This window comes from Erpetoichthys calabaricus, chromosome 10 (genome assembly GCF_900747795.2).
Source record: "Erpetoichthys calabaricus chromosome 10, fErpCal1.3, whole genome shotgun sequence".
NCBI lineage: Eukaryota > Metazoa > Chordata > Cladistia > Polypteriformes > Polypteridae > Erpetoichthys > Erpetoichthys calabaricus.
Window position 1 is genome coordinate 94,524,666 of NC_041403.2, and position 27,917 is coordinate 94,552,582.

At 38.1% G+C, this 27,917-nt stretch overlaps 1 protein-coding gene across 4 annotated transcripts in view; it reads right to left on the minus strand.

The window, feature by feature from the left end:
- Positions 1-27,917, minus strand: part of ncoa3 (nuclear receptor coactivator 3) — a 340,425-nt gene that overhangs the window by 87,565 nt on the left and 224,943 nt on the right. For all 4 annotated transcript variants that reach the window (XM_028811623.2, XM_051932914.1, XM_028811621.2 and 1 more), the window contains 3 exons: positions 24,580-24,680; positions 10,193-10,367; positions 9,895-10,071 (listed from right to left, as the gene is read on the minus strand). In XM_028811623.2, coding sequence (XP_028667456.1) covers positions 9,895-10,071; positions 10,193-10,367; positions 24,580-24,680 — 453 coding nt within the window. The remainder of the gene's footprint in view (positions 1-9,894; positions 10,072-10,192; positions 10,368-24,579; positions 24,681-27,917) is intronic.

A 27,917-nucleotide genomic window follows, 5' to 3' on the forward strand; every position in this document is an offset into this window, starting at 1 on the left:
AATAGATCGTTATTTGGAACACATGCATTTCATATGTGTTCCATTTCTACAGTAATCTTTGTAAACACAGTGTTAAAACAGAAACTTTTTCATATTTTAGTAATAAATGTTACAAAATGTAGGCATAAAGTATAGGATGTGTGAAGCCTGAAGTCCAAAGATCAAATAAACACTTTCACAAAAGGTTCAAGGACGATACAACAGCTTCCGTGGCGTAGCGGTAAGATTTGCTGACTTGTAATCAATAGTCCCCGGTTCAATTCCGACTGACTCCTGTATTTGCTGTTTTCAGTAGTGAGCTGCTCTTATTGTTAATATTATACAGTACACACATACATTTGGTTTGTGTCTGTAATAGCCGCTGTACATTTATAGGACTTGTAAAAGTTACTGTTTTTGCTTTCACTTACTCTTTCAGTCACGACCACAATGCATACTACCGCCCCCCACCAAAACTCATGGATCTGACCCTGTTACTTTTTATCTTGAACTGGGAATAACTGTAGATGTGAGTGGTGTTTTGAGGCAATGGAACTGGACATTCTCTGATCTGGATGGATAAAAGACATATATATATATATATTTGGAATAACTCATTTTATGACCTGTATAGTACATTTTGGAAAACATTGTGGCATGGATGCAACATTATTTATATTATCCATATTCATTCGCACAACATCTTGCGGTAGAAATCACTGACCGCGTGTTTCGTGTGCTTTTTTTCCCCCGATCTTGCCAGTCCCCACATGTTGCTGTATGGTGCTGTTTGTTTTGTACTCCAGGACATGCAGAGGAAACAATAGTACAGAGAGGTCAGTTCAGCGCTATATGCAATCATCACATTCAAATGTTAACAGTTTACACACACGCAAGAACCATCCTTTCTACATTTACGACATGTGTACCTGTTGCAATGCGCACACTTCTCTCAATGCTGTGGTTTCTATTACATTGAAAGGGCACTTGACGCTGACTCGGTTTACTTTCCTGGGGAAGTGGCTGTCTTGGAACAGAAGCTTGTCGGTGTTGTATCCTCCTTTTTTTTCCATCGCCTTTTCTAGTAAGATGCAACGACGAAGTTCCTGTGCAAGTTGAACAATGAATACTCTTCTTTTCTCAGTGGCCCCCGTGCATGCCTTGTGCAGCACGGAGAAAAAAAGAGAAAGACAAATATATGGGACATTGGGTATCAATTTATGGTACTTGTAAAAGCTTTTTCAGTTTTATTCTCTCAATCACGATCTCGCTCTAACACCAGCTCCCCGCCTCTCCTGATCTGACTAAGTAATAGCGCTACTAGTAACAGGACTTCAAGCTTATACATTATATAGTTTATGCCAACATTTTGTCATTTACTACTAAAATATGAAAAACGTTTGTTTTAACAATGTTTTTACACAGATTATTGTAGAAACGGAACACACATGAAATGCATGTGTTCCAAATAACGATCTATTTCCACTCTAAAACTCCAGCACTTCACTCCCAGATAATCAATCAAGGCATGAGCTGGGAGAACTTTGTGTACGCTCTGCAGGTGTGGGGGGATGGAATAGCAGGCTGCTCGTCTTAAATCGGCACATTTACAGGACAAGAGACGCTGACGGAGAGGTACAAATGGATTTAAGGTGGGCCGGATTTACGAGTTTTCTCATAGGCTCTGGTAATTCTAGTGTTAAATAAATCATACATACAATACATAGGAACACAACCCACCCACTCCCACCATCACCTGCTCAGCCAGAGCCAAGAGGTAAAAGAATAAATAAATAATAACATATTTGAGAGAATCTAGTTGACAGCTTAGAGAAAAAAATGAACTAAGGAATTGTGTTACAGAAAGACAAAGTCAAGGTGTTACAAACCCGGATTTTTAAATAACTGAGCAGCAGCAGGCCAAGCTTCGATTACATCACTGGAAACACCACTAATTCACACCGCAGACAACTTCAAATAAATAAAGTTATAGATGGAGGCCTGCCAGTTGTCAACAGTAACGCATTCAGGTGTCTTCCAGCAGGAGGTGATAATTAATTTGGCTGCCAACATACCCAGACAAAATAGCTTACAAAAGTCTAAAAGAAAACAGATTTGAGGCAGCAGGGGAATACTGCAGGAGAGAAAGGGAAACAGTAGGTGATAAACGTGTGTCCAAAAAGAAAAGACAGAAGGACAGTGCCAGAACATGTGGAGAAAAGTGCCAGGTAAACCAAGGGAACAAAACAGAGGATCAGCAGTGAGGCCAATTTGATGCCGTTTACAAGGAGTAGGAAAAAACCAGTGAATAATTCTGAACTGGATGTGCTGATAATTTGGTTTCCTAGAACAAAATCTTACATTGGAGAAAACAGTCTACAGAGAGATGAGTGGAGAAAGAAAAAATATTTCTGGACCAAAGGGAAATCAAGGCTGGAGGTTTATAAGATGCTTTACAAAGTAAAGAGTAGAGGGAAGAGATCAAAACAGACAGCACAATGAGTGATTCGGTAGGGGGGACAGTCAGCGAAATCCACATGTTCTGAGCATTGAACTGAGTTGTAAGTAGAAAAAAAATCTAGAACAAGGGAAATTAAAATGGGCTTGTAAAGACTGCAACGTCATAATTCCTGAACTATTAAACAGATCCCCTACACACCAATTTGCATACGCTGCCATGGAGGACATACACAGGGCTGGCCACCTATTGATAAAGAAGGGTTATGAAATATAGGAGAGACAAAGTGCCATTTACCAGAGGGTGCAAGTAACTTTTCCATATGATGCCAGATGTTGATAGCATATGACAAGATAGGTCCCAAGGAAAGTTTAGAGGATTTAGACTTTAATGAGGTAAACAGGAGACCCTGAAGAGAAAGTGGGAAAGCAAGGGAAGATTCTATAGGGAGCCACAGAGGAGAACGAGACAGAGGACACAACCATGACTACAAGGGCAGAGGATGAAAGCCCAGTGATATACTGTAGGTATAAGTCAAGCAGCGATACACCGGCACTCAATGTTTCACTAACCAGGAATTAATGTTTAAGGTCTGGTCTCTTACCATTCCACAGGAACCTTGAAATAACTGACCTGACTTCAGCCCAATATTTAGTAAGAGGGTGAAGAGGCAACAGAGTTAATGAAGTTGAAATGGGGTACAGTATTCATTTTGATAATGGCCAAACAAGACTGAAAAGAAAGAAATTTTGGATGAGCTGTTAATGGAGGCTTTCACATCAGAAAAGCTACAGCGATAGTTGTTAGATGATATGTCTGAGACTGAAGCAGTAATATCAACCTCAAATATCTCAAATATAAATAAACTACTAGATACAGAGATGACAGATGGTGGAAATAATTGACAGCACATATCATTAAGAGGCAGAAGAGAAGATTTGGACCAATTAATTTTCTAACTGCATACAAGGGATATTAGATGGGGCATTACCTAGGCAGACAAGGATATCGTCAGCATAAGGATATTATATGACTAGTTTGAAACTGTAATGGAGGTTAGAGCTGAGAATTACAGATGGCAACTGTAAGCAGTTTGAGAGATAAGTTGATGAGAATGGGTGACAAAGAACAGCCTGCCCTAGCTCCCTATTAATAGAGAAGGGAAGTGAGATATTTGAATTAGACAGGAGAACTGTAGAGGGGGAAAGAGTAAGAGAGTCTACACCAGATTAACAAAACTTGAACCAAAGCCCATTCTGTCAATGACAGAAACTGCCAATTCTTGCAGTCAAAGGAATACTCTGCATCAAGGGAGAGAAGTGCAGCAGGACCATATAGAGGGGGATCTGAATCAATGACATGCAGAAGTCTTCTCATGTTATCAGAGGCTAGCCGTAACTGTACAAAAGCAGACTGATCGGGACAACTTACTGCATCCAATTTAATATGTGTGAGAGAGAGATCTGTAACTCTGACAGAGAGTAGGGTCTCTACCTTGCTTCAAAAATAAGAGTAATAACTACAGCATTAATACTGTGGTGTCCTGCGGTGGGTTGGCACCCTGCCCAGGATTGGTTCCTGCCTTGTGCCCTGTGTTGGCTGGGATTGGCTCCAGCAGACCCCCGTGACCCTGTGTTCGGATTCAGCGGGTTGGAAAATGGATGGATTAATACTGGGGTTTAAATGGCAAGATGAAGTAGCTTCATTAATCATCTCAGAGAGGGGAGGGATAAATGTTGCCAGAATACAGAGATTACCTCAGGCAGGAACCCATCTATTCATGGGGCCTTGTCTGTGTTCATGGAGTCTAGTTTAGAGCAGTAATCTGAGAATTGATCATTTATTATTTGGGGATCAATTGAAATCAAGCCAGATTTTGTAAGGATAGAAGGTATGAAGGCAAAGAAGGAATTTTTCTCAATTCTAGCAGCAAGAAGTTTGTTTGGCCTGTCCCTGGAGATGCAATAGCAAGCCCTGGTATGATGGATTAAGAATTCAACTCTATGGTTTACGAGGCTATTAAGTTTAGTTCTGCTGTTAGCAATCAGAAGTTCATGATCTTCATTAACAACAAGGGGGCAAACTCTTTGTAAGGATGACAATTTAGACTCAAGGTCCTTTATTCGCTGAAGTTTAGCGTGTGCCAAGGGTGAGAAAAAGGAGACAAGTAAAGCCACAAATAAAAGCTTTAACAGCCTTCCAGATGGCACCTGTATCATCTACAGAGCCAATATTAAATGTTAATAGCTCATCTTTTTGACAACAAGTTGTTTGCAAAATTGATTTGTTTTTCAGGAGAGACGTGCTGAATCCCCACCTTGGGGCATGATATGTTAAAAACGGAAGGCTCAGCTGCAAATGATTGAATTTATGGCCCGATAAAGCAGATGAGACCAAAGTGGCAACTGACATGAACGAAGCAAAGTTACGTCATATGAAAATATAATCAATATGAGATTGCGAATTATGTCAAGAGGAGAACAAAGAGAATTCTCTGACTAAAGGATTAAGTAACCAAAACAAATCTATTAAATTAAGATGGGCAGTAAAATTACATAAAGAAAATGTGGAATGAGGCATGCGCGTGCCAATGGGTGAGTCTAATAATGAATTTGGGGCCACATTCGCTTCAATGCCGACCAGAAGTTCACAGTCAAAGAATTTAAGAAGACAGCCAGTGAAGTTGGAGGAAAAGGAATGGCAATTCAGGGTATAGCCATAGGCAGCAATGAAGAGTGATTTACGACCTCCCAGCTCGGCCTTCAAGTAACAGAAACAACCCACATTGTCGCCACCTGATTACAACTTAATTTGTAAGTTATGGCATTTTAAAATAAGGATGTCACATCTTTTTGAGTGAACAGAGGAAGACTCTGCATCCTTGTAATTCTTTTTATTACAACATGAAACAATTGCAGCCAACAGATGTGATTCTTGAATTAAAGCCACATCCACTTGATGATGGTGTAGGAGATCTAGGAAGCAACAGCCACCGACCTGAGTTCAAGGCCCTGACATTCCATTAAAGAATGCTAAGCTTTGCCATAGCCTGACAGAGAAAACGGACACACAGGAGATAGAGCAAAACGACAGGAAAAGAAAGTATAAATATGCTGTTGTGCAACGATAGATATTGTCACAGACATAAAAAAAGCAAAAGTCCCCCCAGCTCAGGGTTTGGGTTTCTCATCAACCTACACACTGACCAACAGATTACCCCTAACAGCTGGAACCTCACAATAAGTAACCACAAAAACCACCCAAGCCACCTCTGGAAGCAGGCATCCCAAAAGTTCAATAAAAAGAAACATGACAATGAAGGGCAAGAAGAGTCTCAAAACCACCCCCACTTCCCGATCCTCACCCACATTATTATTGAAATGGAGTACATTATATCTTTAAACAATATGCGCAGTACAGAGAACAAAAAGAACACAAAATATCGGAGGGAGAGGATTAACTGCAGCACCTGACGATCCACAATGATGCTGAAGATGCCATCAGGCTCATGCACCCCTATTACCCCCAACCAATCAAACAAATAAACTAAAAAAGTCTCCCAATTTGATACCAGTGCACACTAACAGAGAATAACCAACATCATATGAAAAATATAAAGGACAGTCCAAAAGCTGAGACTAGTCAATAATAAAATTTTAAGTAAGTAAAAAAAAAAACCTGAACAGCCACTCCACAGCCAAAACTTGAAGTGGAACTTGATCAACAATGTACAGTGTAACTCAAGGTAAATACAGAGATCTTCACAGCATGAAAGTGCCAGTTGACACAAAATTGTCATTCGCACACGTGCTTCAAAAGGAGGAATCAAACAGGTGATGCACTGATCTGAGACTTATTTTCAACTTTGTGCGATAGAGCAAATATGTCTGAAGTCCAGTGCCATGCATTTTCTGGGCAACTGGCACCATGGAATTCCTGCATTGCCCAATAAATGAAGTTTGGGAAGAAGTGGATCCAGGAGCCTTTAAAAGTGATATTTTGAATACGATGTGCCTCCTTCAGAATTTACTGGCGGTCCAAAAACCCCAGAAATTTAATTATAAGGGGCGGAGGACTGGCAGCATCAGCACAACCACTCTACACATGACCCTGCATGATTTCTGGGGCAAATTTTGAGAGTTTTGGTAACCACCTTTGCCACATTTAGGACAGAAAGTAAACTGAATTGACATTCTTGGCCCCTTCTTTAAGTCTGACAATTCTTGACTCTTAGAGGGCTGAATATGTATTCCAAAAAAACAGTTTTCTGAAAAGCACACAAATCAATGGTTTCACAAGTCAAATCAATGAAGCTAACTTTCCTTCTAGCAAAGAGATATAACTAAAACAACACAGTGGGTTTTGTCACCGTTTATAGTTCTTTGTAGAGCACCTTCACCTCCAAATCATGATGGGAAGCAATGGATTTTAGGACTCTGACATCATTATTCAATTTCATCTGCTCCTCTTTAATAGCTTTCAGCTCGCCCAGTATCTTGATAGACTCTCAGTAGGTGTCCATATTGTCACTGGATTCCAATAGAGGATGTCGCAGCTTCTTTGGCGCAAAAAGTGTGTACACCTGATGAGCCCCAATAAGGGCCAAAAACGTGTCATGTTATCTTTGTATTATCTGGGAGATACTGTATAACATATCTATGATCTGCTTCTCGCAACTAACTGATTGACCAACCACAAGCGTCACCTAGTAGGTAACTACCCAATAATCAAATTGCAATTCAGACCTAAGAATGTAATACTCTGATATTCACCCTGTTCAACAAGGAAATCAGCCACCATGGCGCCACGCCAGAGCCTTCAATAATAGTATAATTATTACATGTAAAATATTTGGGTGTTACATTTGAAAATGTCATGATCAAATGATTCGGTGACCACTGGTTTAAACCTAAATTCCATAATTACAGAAAGATTGTTGCGGAGCCATGACTGGAGTTTGAATGTGTTCTTTACTATCAGAATGCCATTTAAACCTTTCAATGCTCTATCTAATGGATTTTCAAGCTAGTGCAATCGTATTACTGAAAAGTTCTAAAATGGAATGATTGTCTGTGGTGCAGTGCGGACAGGGTGCCATAAGATAACAGTATTCCCCACTTATTCAAGCTTCGGCTGAATCTGCAGTGTCAGCAGTTTTTGCAGACCATGGTGGTGAAGCAGGTGTTAAGATCTTGGAGAAATTTTCCAATTCACAAATCTATCTACAGCTTTACCCTCAGCTATGGTCACAAGTTTCTGGGTAGAAACCAAAAAAAAAAAAAAAATGGCTGCACATGCAAGAAGCTAAAGATGAATTTTTGGACAGAGCTGCAAGGCTCACACTCTACAAAAGGGGTGAGGAGTTCAGCAACACGAGATAACTCATAAGAGCCATAAGAGGGGCCAAACACATCAAAAGAAAAAACAATTATCTTCAAACAAGCAACAAACAAAGAATCACGGTACACCTATTTCCCTCAAAATGACCATCACCAAACTACTGTTTGATCAGCAGCCATAACATCTGAACTTCAGAACAGTACTTGGATGGGAAACCATCTAGGAAAACCTTGGATTGCTGCTGGAAGACCACCATAAAGTATTTACCCTTTGGTCTGTGTTTGGATTCCAGTGCAATAATGGACACACTGTGCTGTAAATATGGCGCCGTCTTTCGGATGAGACGTAAAACCATGGTCCTGATTCTCCATTGTCATTAAAGGTCCCTGGGCATCTTTTGAAAAGAATAGGGTTTATCCCAATTTCCTGGCTAAATTGCCCATCACATCCCCATCTAATCTGGCCCCCTAATCATCCTTTGTCTCTAACAGTCTCTCTCTCTCTCAGCCCTTCACCACCTAACAGCTAATGTGTGGTGAGTGCACTGGCGCAATAATGGCTGCCGTTGCATTATCCAGGTGGGTGCTACACATTGGTGGTGGTTGAAGTGGTTCCTCTCTGCCGGAGTGCCTTGAGTGGCAAGAAAAGTGTTCCATATAAATGTAATTAATTATTATGTTAAAATAAAACATGATCTAGATATTCTGCTTCTTCAGTACCGTGACAAGCGTAACAAATAGAAGTTTCATGATTTTTTTTGCAAAAATACATCAATGGTTTATCTTTTTACTGCACGTTAAAGTACCTCAAGTGAAAATATATAAACACTTCATATGTATACAGATATATAAAATATACATTCATATTGTGTATTATATTGAACGCACATTTAAGCATTACTTTACAAATATATTTTAAAAGCTCAAGGGTTTGAATCTTGATGTTCCCACAATCTCATGAATCTTGGGACTACCTGACCAACAGTTTGTGAGGCTGGGGGACTGTGTCAGAAATAGTGTTGTGTAATATTGGAGAACCACAGGGAAATGTCCGGTCTTCCTTCCAGTTTACCCTTTACACAACATACGTCTAGCACAATACCAATGCTTGCCATCTACAGAAATTTTCAGATGACTTGACCATTATAGGCTGCATTAATAATTGAGATAGATACAGGAAAGTCATGGTAGATTCATCTTGTGGTGAAGGGACAATAACCTGCAACTCAACGCCAGCAAGACAAAAGAACTGGTGGTGGACTTCAAACATGCAAGCAGCATCTGAGACCAGTCCCCATTGCAGGGGAAAGATGTGGAAGTCATCCAGAGCTACAAGTACCTGGGGGTTCACATAAACAACAAATTGGACTAGTCTGACAAAACAGTGGCTCTATACAAGCAGAGTGTACTTGCTAAGGAGACTCTGGTCTTTTGATGTGTGCAGCAAACTTTTGGAATTTTTTTTTTTTTTTTTTACCAGTCCATTGTAGCCAGTGTAGTGTTCTATGCTACAGTACCCTGGGGAAGCAACCTGAGCTCAAAAGATGCACAATGACTAAACACTCACTGTGTATCAGGAAAGCCTGCTTCATCAAAGGATGAGCTCAAGACACACTGGAAACTGTGGATGATGGCAAAATTGGACGCCATCATGAAAAATCCCCTTCCTCTCTTGGAGTTGGATCTCTCTTAGAACACTTTTAGCCACAGGCTCATTCCACCATGGTGTGCTAAGAAGCGCCTCTGGGGGACTTTTCTTCACACTGTTATCAGGAGATTCAATGCTTCCACCCACCAGTGTGTTCCTTAAGTTTATTGATTGATTGATTAATTGGCTGTATTATATGTCGTTTGAGTCTGTATTCTTGTTTTTTTTGTTTCTGCTGCTGTATGCATTTGAATTTCCCCATGGGATTAACAGAAGTTTTATTTAATCTATCTAGTCTAATCAACAAACATTAGAATCTAAGTTACTGATTCATAATATAGGTCTAATTGAGATATATCAGCCACACCTCTTTAAAGAGTAAATCTAAATGTAAAAATATCTCTTCTCCCAACAAACTTAAGAGTGATGTATTAAGAAATACCAGCTAGGAAAAACTGTAAGCAACACACCTTCACCTTCCTCCATCATGCCTTTTGGTTGTGACAAGGCAAAGCACTGCATTGTTTCATATCGAGGGTTGCCATTTCCATCATCGGAAGAATTATGACCTAATTTCACAAGTATACGGCAATTGAAAGTATGACTCTTCTGCCTGGGAGTTTCGTTGCCCCAAGACAATCCGTTCACTGCAGACAAAGGGGACATGTAATAAGTTAGACTACACATACAGCTACAATATTCTAACCCAGCAATCTACTCATTACTGAAGCAAAGAAATAAAATTAAAATGCTAAAATAAAATCTCACCACATGACTTTGGGAGATTTTTATGGAATTCCTCTCTGTCATCCATGTGAAGAATGTTGTACACACTGGTATTGATGAGTTCTTCCTGTTTGTACTGCAAATACTGAGTCACATTGTCTGACACAAAGACAATTGTCCCATCCCAGTTCACTACAAAAAGAAATCCATCTAATGCCTACAGGAAAAAGAGAAAAAGGAGGAGATTAGATCACATAGGGTCAACAAATAAATTCAACAGACAGGACAATATCTTCTGAAAATTTCAAAATAAAATAATTTCCATTAAGTTAAAATCTTTTCAGGTAATGTGTAATGCATGTGAGCTCAGTGAAGAAAAGCTACAGAGCCACTTACATATTTAAAAAACAAATGCAAGTAAAAGGTATTATAATCTGAGTGCATGATCCAGACTAGAGCTTGGACTAACATGCTGCTAACCATGGGTTTAAACTCCAGAAAGGTAGAAATTTTAAAAAGTGGTAAATTGGAGAAGAGGCATACATGGATCAAAATTTCATAATGGAATAAAAGCAATTTCCCTTACAAGTATAGTTATTGAAATGGCAAATGTTGTAAGGTGTAGCTATTTTAATTAAAAATAAACTCGTGCCTGCTTTTATTGCAAAATTGCATGAATCCAGTACAAGGAAGCAACCTTGTCTTATACACATTTTAAACAATCCTTCATAGTCAAAATTATACAGTAAAACTCAACTTTTCACTTGTCTTTGCTAGGATGTGCATATGGCACTACATAAGCAAAAATGATGTCTTCTAATTACACCCATGCTGAGTTCTACTTAAGAGCCAGTCATCCTCAAGCGAATAACAACATAACCAAATGAATATTAAGCTTTAAAAATATAAAATATATCAGTAGAAGGTTTGTCAAAAAACCCATATAATGTTCATTATAACTTGGAGTGGGTATACTGTCCAAACTGAACATTTGATACCTCTTTTGTGAAAAATATTTGACTTTAGCTAACTTGAAGGAACTTGTTATATAATTGTGAAGAAAATTAGACTTAATAAAAATTTTAATTTAGAAAATTTTCAAATATATCTTTCCTTTTGAATAAAACTGTAATCTCAAAACCCCAATCTTGTATGAAATAGTTTGTGAGAAGAATTAGAATGGCTTTCAACCCAGTCACAACACAGAAAAAAAAAATAACAGTTTAAATATTTTATTTTTATCTAATGTTGGAAAAGAACACCATTATGATCCATTTCTATGTAAAAACAGATCTTGACACCATTTACTACAGAATTCTACCAAATGGGCTTCAAATTGCAGTTGGACTGTCAAGCAATCAATATTTTACTCAACAAATTATCTGCAAAGTCTGAAGACGGTACTTTTTTATTCCTATATGCAGTCAGACAAGGTGTTTGTAGAACAGCAGTGCTGGATCCAAATGTTTTCCTCTTTACACTATGCTGGGAAGTAAATAAAATATGTCAAAGTCCAGCAGGAGAGAAGCTAACAGACAGTTTTCTGCAATATGCAAGCCTTTCTTGTTGTTATAATGTACTGTAACTGCTTTCATCAACAGATGGCACTGGATAGCGTAAGTGACATAAATACATCTGAATAAGGGATCAGCTTAGCCAGACTTTATGAACAATTAATTACAAGCCACTTTAATAGAAGAGGTACTCAAAAAGAACAAAATTTAGAAGTTAGAATAAAAATTCCATAAAAATGTAGAAATACCATGAGCTAGTAAATGCCAGCTTGACTGAAGCACACTCCACCATACACAGGTTTTTTTAAGATCACTGTATCTGCATAGCAATTAACAACTGGGTCGGGGAACACTTAACACAAAGTATTTAATGTGCTACGTTAACTTATGACAGAGTTTGAAAAATCTAGTAAATTAAAAAATTGATTTTAGGATGAAGTTTAGTTTACGACATTCTACTTCAATGACAAAATAAACTATGAGAATAAACTGGAAATGTCGAGAATAAAGTCAACATATCAACTTTATTCTCGAAATATAGTTTTTTTTCTTCACCGTGGCCCTAATAAGCATCCGTAGGGCTATACCACAAATAGCATTATAAGTGCAAGTTGCAGTTTTATTTTTTATTTATACAGCTTAGCTTGAAGCAAGGTCCATATTAATGCAATTTGCCTTAATGATGGTTCAGTTGGTAAAGATGTCATCACCAAGTTGCACTTGTTTTATTTTATTTGGTGAATACTGTGTAATGCAGCTGGGCTTGAAGTAATAGAATTACTGGAAGTTGCACTATTTATTTTATTGTTATTATTTATTAGTTTAAATATTATGCAGTTTAATAGTGGTAAAGTTGTTTAAAAAGTCACTTTAACGTGTCAGTGGACAGATATTGTTAACATTAACAGAAAGTGTAGTTGGTTTACAAAAAATATTTACTCTTTATTCCTTTTCTAAGACATGCTCAGAGCAATACAACTTTTGACATGCACTTCCGGAAATTTTACTAAGTCTAAATGCCTCTTTGGATGGTTGAAAATATGTTGTCAAAATTTTAGTTTAAGTTGTTTGCAAACTTTGTTTAGTAAAGAGGTTCTATATTTTAACTGCATCTGTCATGCAATGTGATTCCTTCTCTTCATTAGTGTCACCCCCTTGAAAACTATCACTTTATGGGGCCATGCAAACCTGTATTAATACTTGTGCGCACATTAAAATATTTTTCTGTACAATGTACAATTCTCATGACAGTGGAATTGGTTATTCTTAGCCAGTCTACTGCAGTAATTGCAGTGGAAAATGTGGTTAACATCCACTCATGCATGGGAGAAAAAATACCGTGAAACCGGTATAATTTTGAAAAATACCGTGATGTAGAATTTGTCATACCGCCCAGCACTAACTGCTCCATTACACCTAGATTACGGATAACTGAAATATTATGATGTAAGCAGGATTTCTTTCACGTAACTGTCAAGACTCATTAAATTATAAATATACAGAATCAAACGGGCTGGATACTAACCAGACACACTCTTGAATATATCCACACTCTACTTACCTACTGTTATACAAATGAATCAGGAATTAAAGTATTTCAGGTAAAAAAAAAATCAAAATAATCTACAGGAATGTCATTTCTACATGCAGCAATTTAAAATACCTTTACAGCTTCTGGAAGGCTGTAATTCAATGAAGCAGTATAACAGCACTTCAAGGTTTATCGCTTAGCATTAGCTATGTCCTCCTGCTGGTGTTACTGGAGCATACCTACTCCAATTAACACTAGAATTACCAGAGCCTACGAAAAAACTTGTAGATCCGTCCCACCTTAAATCGCTTCTTAAATCCGTTCGCACCTCTCCGCCATCTTCTTTTGTCTTCTAAATGTGCAATTAAAGACAAGCTGCAAACAGCTGACTGTTCCATCCCCCCACCGACTTAGACCGTGCACAAATTTCTCCCAGCTCATACCTTGATTGATTATCTGGGAGTGGAGTGGAAATAATAGATCGTTATTTGGAACACACGCATTTCATGTGTGTTCCGTTTCTACAGTAATCTGTGTAAACACATTTTTAAAACAAAAACGTTTTTCATAATCTAGTAGGAAATGACAAAATGTAGGCATAAAAGACGCTGATGGAGAGGTGCAAAGGGATTTAAGGTGGGCCGGAATTATGAGTTTTTTTGTTGGCTCTGGTAATTCTAGTGTTAAAAAACTGAGGCACCTTTACTTTCATGATTACACAGAAAATAAAGAACTAAAGGAAGTCTAGGTGAGACAGTTAGTTATTCCACATTGATTGACCTGAAACAAGTAGTGGAAACAATGATCAGTGACCTGAAAGTCAGTTTTTGACCGAGTTAGTGGTCATCATGAAGTCAATGTTCCTTTGGAAAGATGGAAGTTTAAGACGTGAAAGAACCACAAAAAGAGGGTAGAGAAAGTGGTTGGTGTATGAATCCTTTATAAAAATAACTGCATTTATGAATAAATTTATCTCAAAATATAATCATCTTCATAATGAACAAACACAAACTGTGTTAATTAATAATGGAAAAAATTATTGTGTTGTTCCTGTACACGTTGCATACATCATTTAAATATTCATAGGTGTATGACGGAAGAAAAATGTGAACCCCTAGGCTAATGACTTCAACAAAGTGTAATTTGGAGTCAGGGTTTAGTAAATCTAGAGTCTAATCAATAAAATGAGACTGGAGGTGCGGATTAGAGATATCTTGACAAAAAAGACTTGACATTTTGAGTTTGCTGTTCACAAGAAGCATCTTTTAATACCAAGCACATATCGAAAAAAGTTCTCAGAAGATCTATGATCAAAAATTGTTAATTCATATGAAGCTCGAAAGGGTTATGAATAATTTCAAAGAGTTTAGATATTCATCAGTCCAGTTAGACAAAATGTGTATAAATGGAGACAATTTAGTACTGTGGCTGCTCTCCCTATGAGTGGGAGCTCAGCCAAGATGACTTAAAAGGCACTGAGCAAAATGCTTAATGAGGCAAAAAAGAACCATAGAGTAACATCATGAAGGAATCACTGGAACAGGTTAGAATCTCAGTTCATGGGTCTACTTATACACAAAACACTGAATAGACACGGTGCCCTGCCACTGCTCTCCAAAGAGAACATTACGGCATACATGAACTTTGCCAAAGACCATCTTTACACTTCACAATGCCAGTGGGAAAATGTTTTCTGAAGTGATTAAACTAAGGCTAAATTGTTCAGTAAGAATATGCAGCAGTATGTACCAATGGTGAAGAATGATGGAGGTAGCATCATGATTTGGTGCTGCTTTGCCAACTCGGGGACTGGATAGCTTGCCATCATCACTAGGAAAATGAGATTCCAAGTAAAAGTCTGCAGAGTATGGATTTTTTCAATTCGACTTAAAAGTGCTCCCATTATAGCTGCATAATCGCTCCTGGCAAGTCACAAAAAATTCTATCCTTGTTTATGACTTTCTCTCTCTTCTTCACAATACAATGTTGAAATATTCCTATCATTTTCACAAAATAACAAACAGACATAGTCCAGACTAAATCCTCTTTTTGAGACTTAACACTAGAATTACCAGAGCCAACAAAAAACTCAAATTCTGGCCCACCTTAAATCCCTTTGCACCTCTCCGTCAGTGTCTTTTGTCTTCTAAATGTGTCGATAAGCAGCAAGCAGCCTGCTATACCACCCACCCCCTAAACCTAAATTATCTGGGAATGAGCTACCCAGAATTGTAAGGGGAAATAATTTGATGTGTATTTTGTGTCTACAACAATCTATATAAACACATCGTTAAAACAAACGTTTTTCATGTTTTAGTAATAAACAACTAAAGGTAGACATGAACTGTATAATGTGTGAAGGCTGAAGTCCAAATATCAAATAAACACAGCCTATAGCACAGAAATGACACCTCTGTACTATTCTTTCCTCTGCATGTCCTGGAGTACAAAAAAAAAAACATGCACCCAAAAGTGGACACTGGCAAGATCGAAAAAAAAAAACCAAAAAAAAAAAACCGCGGTCACTGATTACAAGCGCAAGATGTTATGCGAATGAGTATGAATAATGTTGCATCAGTGCCACAATGGTTTTCCAAAATGTACTATACAGGTCATAAAATGAGTTATTCCAAGTATCATATATACCTACAGTTAGGTCCATAAATATTTTGACAGAGACAACTTTTTTCTAATTTTGGTTCTGTACATTACCACAATGAATTTTAAATGAAACAACTCAGATGCAGTTGAAGTGCAGACTTTCAGCTTTAATTCAGTGGGGTGAACAAAACGATTGCATAAAAATGTGAGGCAACTAAAGCATTTTTTAACACAATCCCTTCATTTCAGGGGCTCAAAAGTAATTGGACAATTGACTCAAAGGCTATTTCATGGGCAGGTGTGAGCAAGTCCGTCGTTATGTCATTATCAATTAAGCAGATAAAAGGCCTGGAGTTGATTTGAGGTGTGGTGCTTGCATGTGGAAGATTTTGCTGTGAACAGACAACATGCGGTCAAAGGAGCTCTCCATGCAGGTGAAAGAAGCCATCCTTAAGCTGCGAAAACAGAAAAAACTCATCCAAGAAATTGCTACATTACAAGTGGCAAAATCTACAGTTTGGTACCCTGAGAAAAGAAAGCAAGCACTGGTGAACTAAGCAACGCAAAAAGACATGGACGTCCACGGAAGACAACAGTGGTGGATGATCGCAGAATCATTTCCATGGTGAAGAGAAACCCCTTCACAACAACCAACCAAGTGAACAAAACTCTCTATGGGGTAGGCGTATCGATATCCAAGTCTACCATAAAGAGAAGACTGCATGAAAGTAAATACAGAGGGTGCACTGCAAGGTGCAAGCCACTCATAAGCCTCAAGAATAGAAAGGCTAGATTGGACTTTGCTAAAGAATATCTAAAAAAGCCAGCACAGTTCTGGAAAAACATTCTTTGGACAGATGAAACCAAGATCAACCTATACCAGAGTGATGGCAAGAAAAAAGTATGGCGAAGTCGTGGAACAGCTCATTATCCAAAGCATTCCGCATCATGTGTAAAACACAGTGGAGGCAGTGTGATGGCTTGGGTGTGCATGTCTGCCAGTGGCACTGGGACACTAGTGTTTATTGATGATGTGACACAGGGCAGAAGCAGCCGAATGAATTCTGAGGTGTTCAGAGACATACTGTCTGCTCAAATCCAGCTAAATGCAGTCAAATTGATTGGGCGGCTTTTCATGATACAGATGGACAATGACCCAAAACATACAGCCAAAGCAACCCAGGAGTTTATTAAAGCAAAGAAGTGGAAAATTCTTGAATGGCCAAGTCAGTCACCTGATCTTAACCCAATTGAGCATGCATTTCACTTGTTGAAGACTAAACTTCAGACAGAAAGGCACACCAACAAACAGCAACTGAAAGCCGCTGCAGTAAAGGCCTGGCAGAGCATTAAAAAGGAGGAAACCCAGCATCTGGTGATGTCCATGAGTTCAAGACTTCAGGCTGTCATTGCCAGTAAAGGGTTTTCAACCAAGTATTAGAAATGAACATTTTATTTCCAGTTATTTAACTTGTCCAATTACTTTTGAGCCCCTGAAATGAAGGGATTGTGTTAAAAAAATGCTTTAGTTGACTCACATTTTTATGCAATTGTTTTGTTCACCCCACTGAATTAAAGCTGAAAGTCTGCACTTCAACTACATCTGCGTTGTTTCATTTAAAATTCATTGTGGTAATGCACAGAACCAAAAGTAGAAAAAAGTTGTTTCTGTCCAAGTATTTATGGACCTAACTGTATGTCTCGGTTTTTTTTTGTCAGTGTGGCTTTGATATCAAGGACCACAAGGTGCATACTAATTCAGCGTGAGCAGGAACACTCAAAACTAAATAAAAAAAAATTCAAGTGACGGTGAGATACAAAGGCAGCAAATTCACCAGCGTTTGTGTGTCAGCTTTTATCCCTCCAGATCAGAGAATTACCAGTACCATTGTCTGTTAACACCACTTACATCTACACTTATTCCCAGTTTCAGATATTAAGTAACCGCATCAGATCTGGGTGGGGGGTGTGTGGTGTTGTATCATGACAGAGAGTAAAAGTGAAAAAAAAAAATGCTAATTTTTACAAGTCCTATAAATTTACACTGGCTGTTACAGACACAATATTATATAATAAAAACATACATTTGATTAAACAAAAAGAGCAGCTCACTACTCTAAATGGTGAATTTGGCTGGGAGCTGGTATCGAACTCACGACCTCCAGATTATAAGTCAGAGGATCTTACCGCTATACCACGGAATCTGTTGTATTGTACTTGCACCTTTTGTGAAAGTGTTTATTTGATATTTGGCCATCAGTCTTCACACATTATATAGTTCATGTCTACATTTTATTTATTACTAAAACATGAAAGCATTTCTGTTTTAACAATGTGTTTACATAGATTGTTGTAGACACAAAACACACATCAAATTACTTCCACTTATTATCTGGGAGTGAATTGTAAGTCAGGAACTGGGAGAACTTCTTGCCCGTTCTGAAGAGGTGGGGGGGATGGTATAGCAGGCTGCTTGCTGCTTATCGACACATTTAGAAGACAAAAGACGCTGACGGAGAGGTGCGAAGGGATTTAAGGTGGGCCGGAATTACGAGTTTTTTTGTTGGCTCTGGTAATTCTAGTGTTAAAATAGTTAGCTGGATGATATTGATAAAATCCCAAAAATTGTCTTGCATGTTGTTTAGATCGTTATTTACAGCATTTAAAAAAACAGCGGACATACATATTTTGTCTGATCCATGTGCGACACATACATGTTGTAAGCCTGTAACACCTGTGCAGTGCTGCTGGGTTTGCTTATAGAAAATCTCATATCTGACAGGAGGTAGAGGAACGCTGAGGAAACACCCACCAACATGAGAAAAAGGTAAGGAAAGAACCGCATATGAGAATAGCTGACAGAAGTTATGCTATAGCACTACAAAAAAAATACCACTTGCTGAAAACAGAAATAGCAGAAGCACAGACCCTGAGTGCATCTGAAGCAGAGAGGAGGTGGATACACAGGGAGTGCTGCAAGGCTTTGCATTACAAGACATAGCACCAGGAGCTATATTTGGTAATGTTATAAATGATTAAAAATCATTTAAAATTGATTTAAAATCCTGCAAATCAAAACTATGCATTGGCATAAAGCCTACAATTAGAACTGCCTCATCATACTGTAGACGTGAATGCATCTCCACCCACAAGGAAATGAAAGTTACTTTTTCTCATTTCAAGCCTGATCCACAGCTGTTCTCTTTCCACCATACTCTCAAGAACAGCTACTTAACTTTCAAAATAAAAATAATTGGTTCATGGAGATTCATTCTGTTTCATCGTGGATTAGTTCTACTGCATAATTTGCTCTTTCATTTCCTCTGTATTTTTTTTTTTTTTTTTATATAAATCATACATGCACACAACATTCCATAAAAAGCTCAAAATACCAGATTGATTGCTGTTGCAAGCTTATCAAAATATGCAGGTGGACAATAGCTGTAGCTCTTTCATTAAAATGAATGCTATGATAAAAAAGATTTTATTAGCAGTGTTCAGTTCTGATTTATTTTCATATGTACAGAGTACAATGAAATTCTCAATTGCACACTTGACCAACACACAGCAAGCTGACACTATCCTGCAGCAAGAATAGGTCAGGAAAAATACTACAACACTGCAAATAGTAACCTGGGAATTTGCAGGCCCCCCTGTTGGACAGCCCATGGCTAGAAGTCAAGTCAGGAAATGTTTTGCCCTTAAGGCAGATGTTCAAGGTAACATTGTTGATTCTGAAAAAACGGTCAGAAAATGCTCTGTTCAACTAAACAAAGAAGTAAAAATGCCAAAGCATCTGGAAAATAGATAGCCTGATTTTATACAAAGAATTGTTAACTTATGTTAATGTTATATTAACAACTAGCACCATAATGTTCCATCAAATTGATTTAATCCAGGAAAACATATGTATTGCTTCTTTTTTTGTTTTTTCTTTTAAACTTGAGATGACTGCTGTTTACTTCCTTATATTTGACAGTAATGCCCCTGTCAATTGTGCTACATATGTTTGATATGACGTAGGGTTAAATTACATTATTGGTTTAGCTATATGTTGTTGAATTGCCTTTTCTATGTAGTCAGGGTTCCATGACAACAAGAATTTACTGAAGACATTTCAAAATGGTGTTATAAGTTTGTTATAATATTAAGTTTAACGTCACCGTCTCTGTGCAGACATTTTAAATCTGTTTTTCTTTTCTTTGTACATGCATAGCTGAGCCAGATTTAGTACAAAGGGGCTCAGCATTTAGAAATGCCGAGCCAAGCATAGGACAAGATAGACAAAGACAGCTGTAGTAATGTATAGTTAGCCTAAAGACAGAATAGTATACATCTGTCCTCTGCCAGCACAAAAATCTTCTTTCCTTGTTTGGAAATGGACTGTTTGCTGACGTGAGGGCCTACACGTGGAGAAGACAGTATATAAAGATTTGGACAGCAGCCAAATACTTCGAAGCCGACGGACGGATGGGTGATATCACCATCCGTCCTGAAAAGCCTTCCAGCGCAGCAACGAAAGATGGTAGACTGTATAGATCAAGATCCCACCTTGGCATTGTCTTCCCATCTGTAATGCCGTGTAAATCGTCATAAAAGAAAGCTAAGTTATTTTCTCTTATGTGATTTTTACCACCGTATCACTATGGGAGAGGTATCGCCTTTTAATATTATATCTACTGTATATAGTTTTCGGTTTCTTAAAATGCCGCAATTACAAAAGAACTTATTCCAACTAGAGAGCTATACCGCCCCCTAAAGGAACAAATGGTAACATGGAAATACAGAAGAAATGAAGATACAAACTAAGAAAACCAATCAAGTGATTAAACATCAGTATGGGATTAAACTAGAGATGGAATTTAACAGCTGTAACAATTTGGACAGACTTAGGCAGAAAACAGAGATGCTTGCAGACTACAAAGTAAAACTGAAGTCAATATAATCTTCATTTTACCATCCAGACCAACTTAATATTTTCTATGCACGTTTTGTCAACAGACAGCCTGACCTTCGATTGACTGCAGCACCGCATGATTTGTCCTTCTTCGTTACTATAGACTTATGTAACTTTTAAACAAGTTAATGTCCACAAGGTATCTGGTCAGGATAAGAAAACAAAAGTGGGCCATCTGAATGACTATAGACTGGTGACACTCACTCCAGTTGTGATGAAGTGCTTTGACAGTCTGCTCCAAATGGTCATGATCACTTAAATTTTGCATCCTTTGCACTTTATACTATCCCTGCACCACCAAATAACAAACCGATATGCCAGAGAATTTTGCTTATAGGTTACAGCTCAGTATTCAACACTGTTGTACCATAAACGTTGACTACCAAACTCATTTATTTAGGACAAAGCACATTACACTGCAAATGAATCTTAGACTTCCTAACCAACAGACCACAGTACATGCAGTCTAGCAACAATGTACCCTCCATGCTAAATCTTAACACAACCACTTCACAGGGGAGCTTGCCGAGCCCCACTTTTGTACTCCTTGCTCACCTCTGTGTCAGCAGACATAGCTCCAATTCATCATTAAATATGCGGATAACATTATCATCATAGGCCTGATCACCAACAATGGTGAGACCAGTATCAGAGAATCATCTACCTCCTGATTCAGCGGTGCCAGGATAATAACCTCAACTTTAATGTCAGCAAAACCAATAGCCTATTGAATAACATCAGAAATCACAAGGTAAACCACAATGTGTCAGAGGGGATGCTGTCAAAGCAGTGTGCAGCTTTAAATTTCTTGGAGTGACCACCAGTGGTGTACTGAAGTGAACACATTTTGGCACTTGTGAAAAAGGAGCACCTGCAACTTTACTTTCTAAGATGCCCGAGGACAGCTGGTATTTCTTCATCTTTTTTCATGAGCATCTACGGCTGCACAGTGGAGTCAATACCCATTGTTGGCTTAACATCCTGGTACTGAACCCGTTCAGCCCAATATCATACACCACTGCAGAGGGTGGTGAAGGCAACATAATATATTACTTGCACCTGCTGCTTTTCCTTCAGGACATATACAACACTTCCAGTCTTAAAAAAGACAAACAGTATTATGAAAGACCTAAGCCATCCTGAACAGCCTTCTTACTCCTTCCCTTCTGGCAAATGTTACAGGGCAAATGGCAAGCTTTAGGGATTGCATCTATCCAGAGGTTGAAAGGTTGTTGAACAGTCGATCATACAAATACAGTAATCAAACTATGATAGCGCGATGAGAGAAGTCGCAAAATCAACCAGAATGTTCAAGCAAATTTTATATATTATTATTATACAGTGGTGTGAAAAACTATTTGCCCTCTTCCTGATTTCTTATTCTTTTGCATGTTTGTCACACAAAATGTTTCTGATCATCAAACACATTTAACCATTAGTCAAATATAACACAAGTAAACACAAAATGCAGTTTGTAAATGGTGGTTTTTATTATTTAGGGAGAAAAAAAAAATCCAAACCTACATGGCCCTGTGTGAAAAAGTAATTGCCCCCTGAACCTAATAACTGGTTGGGCCACCCTTAGCAGCAATAACTGCAATCAAGCGTTTGCGATAACTTGCAATGAGTCTTTTACAGCACTCTGGAGGAATTTTGGCCCACTCATCTTTGCAAAATTGTTGTAATTCAGCTTTATTTGAGGGTTTTCTAGCATGAACCGCCTTTTTAAGGTCATGCCATAGCATCTCAATTCAGGTCAGGACTTTGACTAGGCCACTCCAAAGTCTTCATTTTGTTTTTCTTCAGCCATTCAGAGGTGGATTTGCTGGTGTGTTTTGGGTCATTGTCCTGTTGCAGCACCCAAGATCGCTTCAGCTTGAGTTGACGAACAGATGGCCGGACATTCTCCTTCAGGATTTTTTGGTAGACAGTAGAATTCATGGTTCCATCTACCACAGCAAGCCTTCCAGGTCCTGAAGCAGCAAAACAACCCCAGACCATCACACTACCACCACCATATTTTACTGTTGGTATGGTGTTCTTTTTCTGAAATGCTGTGTTCCTTTTACGCCAGATGTAACGGGACATTTGCCTTCCAAAAAGTTCAACTTTTGTCTCATCAGTCCACAAGGTATTTTCCCAAAAGTCTTGGCAATCATTGAGATGTTTCTTAGCAAAATTGAGACGAGCCCTAATGTTCTTTTTGCTTAACAGTGGTTTGCGTCTTGGAAATCTGCCATGCAGGCCGTTTTTGCCCAGTCTCTTTCTTATGGTGGAGTCGTGAACACTGACCTTAATTGAGGCAAGCGAGGCCTGCAGTTCTTTAGACGTTGTCCTGGGGTCTTTTGTGACCTCTCGGATGAGTCGTCTCTGCGCTCTTGGGGTAATTTTGGTCGGCCGGCCACTCCTGGGAAGGTTCACCACTGTTCCATGTTTTTGCCATTTGTGGATAATGGCTCTCACTGTGGTTCGCTGGAGTCCCAAAGCTTTAGAAATGGCTTCATAACCTTTACCAAACTGATAGATCTCAATTACTTCTGTTCTCATTTGTTCCTGAATTTCTTTGGATCTTGGCATGATGTCTAGCTTTTGAGGTGCTTTTGGTCTACTTCTCTGTGTCAGGCAGCTCCTATTTAAGTGATTTCTTGATTGAAACAGGTGTGGCAGTAATCAGGCCTGGGGGTGGCTACGGAAATTGAACTCAGGTGTGATACACCACAGTTAGGTTATTTTTTAACAAGGGGGCAATTACTTTTTCACACAGGGCCATGTAGGTTTGGATTTTTTTTCTCCCTAAATAATAAACACCATCATTTAAAAACTGCATTTTGTGTTTATTTGTGTTATATTTGACTACTGGTTAAATGTGTTTGATGACCAGAAACATTTTGTGTGACAAACATGCAAAAGAATAAGAAATCAGGAAGGGGGCAAATAGTTTTTCACACCACTGTATATATAGAATTATACACATGTATAATGTAGAGAGAGAGTATATTGTATTTTTGTCAACTCTTCTGAGAAGACATGCAAGTGCAAATTTCATTGTATCATTTACACATCACAATAAACCTTGTCTTTTAATTCTATTTTTAGAGACAACAATAGTTTGTCAATCACCGAGTAAACTTTGATTTCTGCTTGCAATCTTCTGTGTGAGTTTATACAAGAGGTATAGTGTTGCAATCCACACAAAGTCTCAGCATGGCAAAAAAATATCTTTAACGATGTAGAAAATTTATTTTTGTTTTACCCTTACCAACAGTTCATTCTAGATTTTTAAAGTTCCTTGCTGAAAACAGACGTTTTATCATTTTAAAGTCTATGTCATCTCAAAATTAAAAAAAAAAAATTAGACAATCAAGTACAAGATTCTGTTATGTTCTATTCTGACATGTTCACATTAATAAACAAGAACTGTGAGTGAACAACATGATCATGGTGATTATTGTGACAGATCATAACATAAGCAGTAGGTATTTATTTTTTGATGGCACTTCTAGGGATCAATATGGAAATCTATGCAACAGAAAGTTTATTACATTCTGATATTAAAGAATGCCAATTCTAATTTGTTTAAACGGCTATACCACTATTTTAAAACTGCTGTTAGCATAAATACATTTTATACTGTGTTAGAGAATAAAAGCACAATTTTGTTCTCCTGAATAATAGAGGAACTGTTTATCTATGAAAAGAATATATGGTAGTATCCCAAAATTTCAGTGGTATTTGTAAAGATTAGAACAGGTGTTGATATAAACAAACAGTTTGAAACTCATAGGCAGGCAGTCTGTGTTCTAATAGGATGCTTTCACAACCATACCTGTAGGAGTAAAGGACCCAAAGAGTCCTTATCAATGACTCCCTGACCAGTCGATGACACATCAGCTTTCTGTACATCATCATCATTTGACGCAGTCTTGCCTGTAACAGAAGCAACATAGATTGTATATACATATATATTATATATACAGTATATAAATAATAACTATCTTAAATCAATATAAAATTGATCAGTTGCCATCAAGCAGATATTCTGCTCTACAGTACTGAATTAATTATACAGTATCAAACAAAGCTATGCAGACAGAGTATTCTGAAACAGTCCTAAATCTTTGGACTGCAGTCAAAACAAAAATCGGTAACACTTAACATTAAGTGTCCATAATTACACTGTAACTACTGTGTAATTACCTGTATAAGTACAATGTAACTGAGTTTTTACTCCGTACTTACTGTGTAATACAAAGTAACGTTATAATTAATTGCTCAGTTGTCATTGTTATTCCACAGTTTATATAATTACAATGTAACAATTTATCAGTGATTCAAAAACAAGTGTACTTACATAGTTGCATTGTATCTAGGAAATCCATTGACTAATTTAACCCCTTAACCGCCCTCTGCCGGATATATCTGGCACCGTTGTTTTAATGCTAACGCCATACTGCCGGAATAATCCGGCACATTTGCCTGTGGTTATATGAATGCCTGGCAAGTAGTATAACTGACGGTTTGGCGTGGGTATTATTACTACGTTGTATTTCGACAAGTCTGTAGTTGTTTTGGCCGGTCATGTGACGTGATTCGCATGTAACAGCTGTGAATATGGCGAAACGTAAACTGACTTCAAGTGAGGCTTTGCAGGCTATTTTGGACAGTTCTGATCATGATTGTAGCAGTTCTGAAGAAGATTTTAGTGACAGTGATGAGCAGCAACGTGCGCTGCATGATAATGTGAATGAAGACGCATCGGATGACGGCGCTGAGTGGGTGTATCCCCAGCATGTCAGCTGGGCTGCTGCCCGTGGTGAACTACCTTTTCTGCATTCGTTTGAGGGAACGTGTGGCTTTATTGTTGATGTAAACAATTACACTGCTGAGCAGTTTTATGAGCTGTTTGTGCCACCTGATTTGATCAGACATTTTGTTCATCAGACAAATCTGTATGCAGCACAGTTTATTGAGAAAAATCCCAATTTACCTCCACATTCCCGTGTTCGTGCTTGGTTTGACACTGATGAAAACGAAATGAAAAAATTCATTGGGATTTTGATGTTGATGGGAATAATCAGAAAACCACATATTGAGATGTACTGGTCTACAGATCCTATGTATGCAACACCTATTTTTGCAGCTGTCATGACACGTAACCGATTCTCTTTGCTGCTGAAATTCTTTCATTTGAATGACAACAGAAACGAGCCAGATAAGAAAGATTCAAACCGCGACCACTTGTTCAAGCTACGTCCTTTGATTGATCATTTATTTGAAGCATTTCAGTTGCCCTACATGCCAGGGCCGTCAGTTGCAGTTGATGAAAGTTTATTGTCGTGGAAGGGCCGCTTACAGTTTCGACAGTATCTACCATTGAAAAGGGCACCGTTTGGTATCAAGATGTTTTGCTTAGCTGAGAATTCAGGTTACATTTATAGATTTCGTGTATACACTGGCAACTTGCACAACATTTAGTGGTCAATACTGCTTGCATAAATGTAAAAAATGTAAAAAAAATGTAAAAAAGTAAAAAAACGAAAATTGTTCAGATTTCGCCTGGCGTGGGGAATATTTAGGGAGTTGGCGGTTAAAGGGTTAAACAAAACAGTTATGAATGGGAATCCACATTTTGTCATGTATCCATTAGGGCTCCTCCTCTGGCTGGGGTTCAAATTCATGTTTTGTATCTCTTTTGTTAATTTGTATTCTTTTATTTATCTTGATTATGTACATCACTCTTTAACACTAGAATTACCAGAGTCTACGAAAAAACTCGTAGATCCGGCCGACCTTACAACCGTTCTCACCTCTCCTTTGTCTTCTAAATGTGCCGATTAACATGAGCAGCAAGCAGCCGGCTATTCCATCCCCCACAGTCGCAGAACGTTCACTAAGTTTTCCCAGCTCATGCCTTGTTTGATTATCTGGGAGTGACTGAAGTGCTGGAGTCTTAGAGTGGAAATAATAGATCGCTATTTGGAACACACGCATTTCATGTGTGTTCCGTTTCTACAGTAATCTGTGTAAACACATTTTTAAAATAGAAACGTTTTTCATATTTTAGTAGTAAATGACAAAATGTAGGCATAAACTATACAATGTATGAAGCCTGAAGTCCAAAGATCAAATAAACACTTTCACAAAAGGTTCAAGGATGATACCACAGCTTCCGTGGCATAGTGGTAAGATTTGCTGACTTGTAGTCAAGAGTCCCCGGATCGATCCCCACTCACTCCTATATTTGCCGTTGTCAGTAGTGAGCTGCTCCTTTGTTAATATTATACAGTACACATATACATTTGGTTTGCGTTTGTAACACACAGTGTGCATTTATAGGACTTGTAAAAGTTACCGTTTTTTTTTTTTTTTTTTTAACTTTTATTCTCTCTAAATCACGATCACGATACATACTTCAAAATAAGAATAAGCTCACGCGTTCTAACATCCCCCCCAAAAAGAGCAGCTTACTACTGAAAACGGCAAATATAGGAGTGAGTGGGGATTGAACCGGTGACTCCTGATCACACTTGGTTTGTGTCTGTATTTGCACTGCATCCTAGAGTCAGATCGGGGGGAACATTAGAGCGCGTGAGCTTATTCAGTGCTACAGGATCACATGTTAATCTTTTTTTTCTTTTAGTAATAGCGCCAACATAAATCCACATCCGATCTGATGCTGTTCTTTTAATATAGTATATATATATATATATATATGTGTATATATATATATATATATATATATATATATTTATGTGTATATATATATATTATTTATGTGTATATATATATATATATATATATATATATATATATATATATATATATATATTTATGTGTATATATATATATATATATGGATGGAATAGTTTACTGTCAAAATAAATGTAAAGAGTACACGACACGTGTTTCGCCCTCATTCTGGGCTCATCAGGTGTACACACTCCACTGCACTCCCTCTCGGGAATCGAACCTCGGACGTCAGCGTCAGAGGCGATGCCCCTAACGTTGCGACACGGCGTGTGGTTCGTTTAATTGACAGTTCAGTGGAGTGTGTACACCTGATGAGCCCAGAATGAGGGCGAAACACGTGTCGTGTACTCTTTGCATTTATTTTGACAGTAAACTATTGCAACCATTCTATGATCTGCTCTTCACAAACTGAGG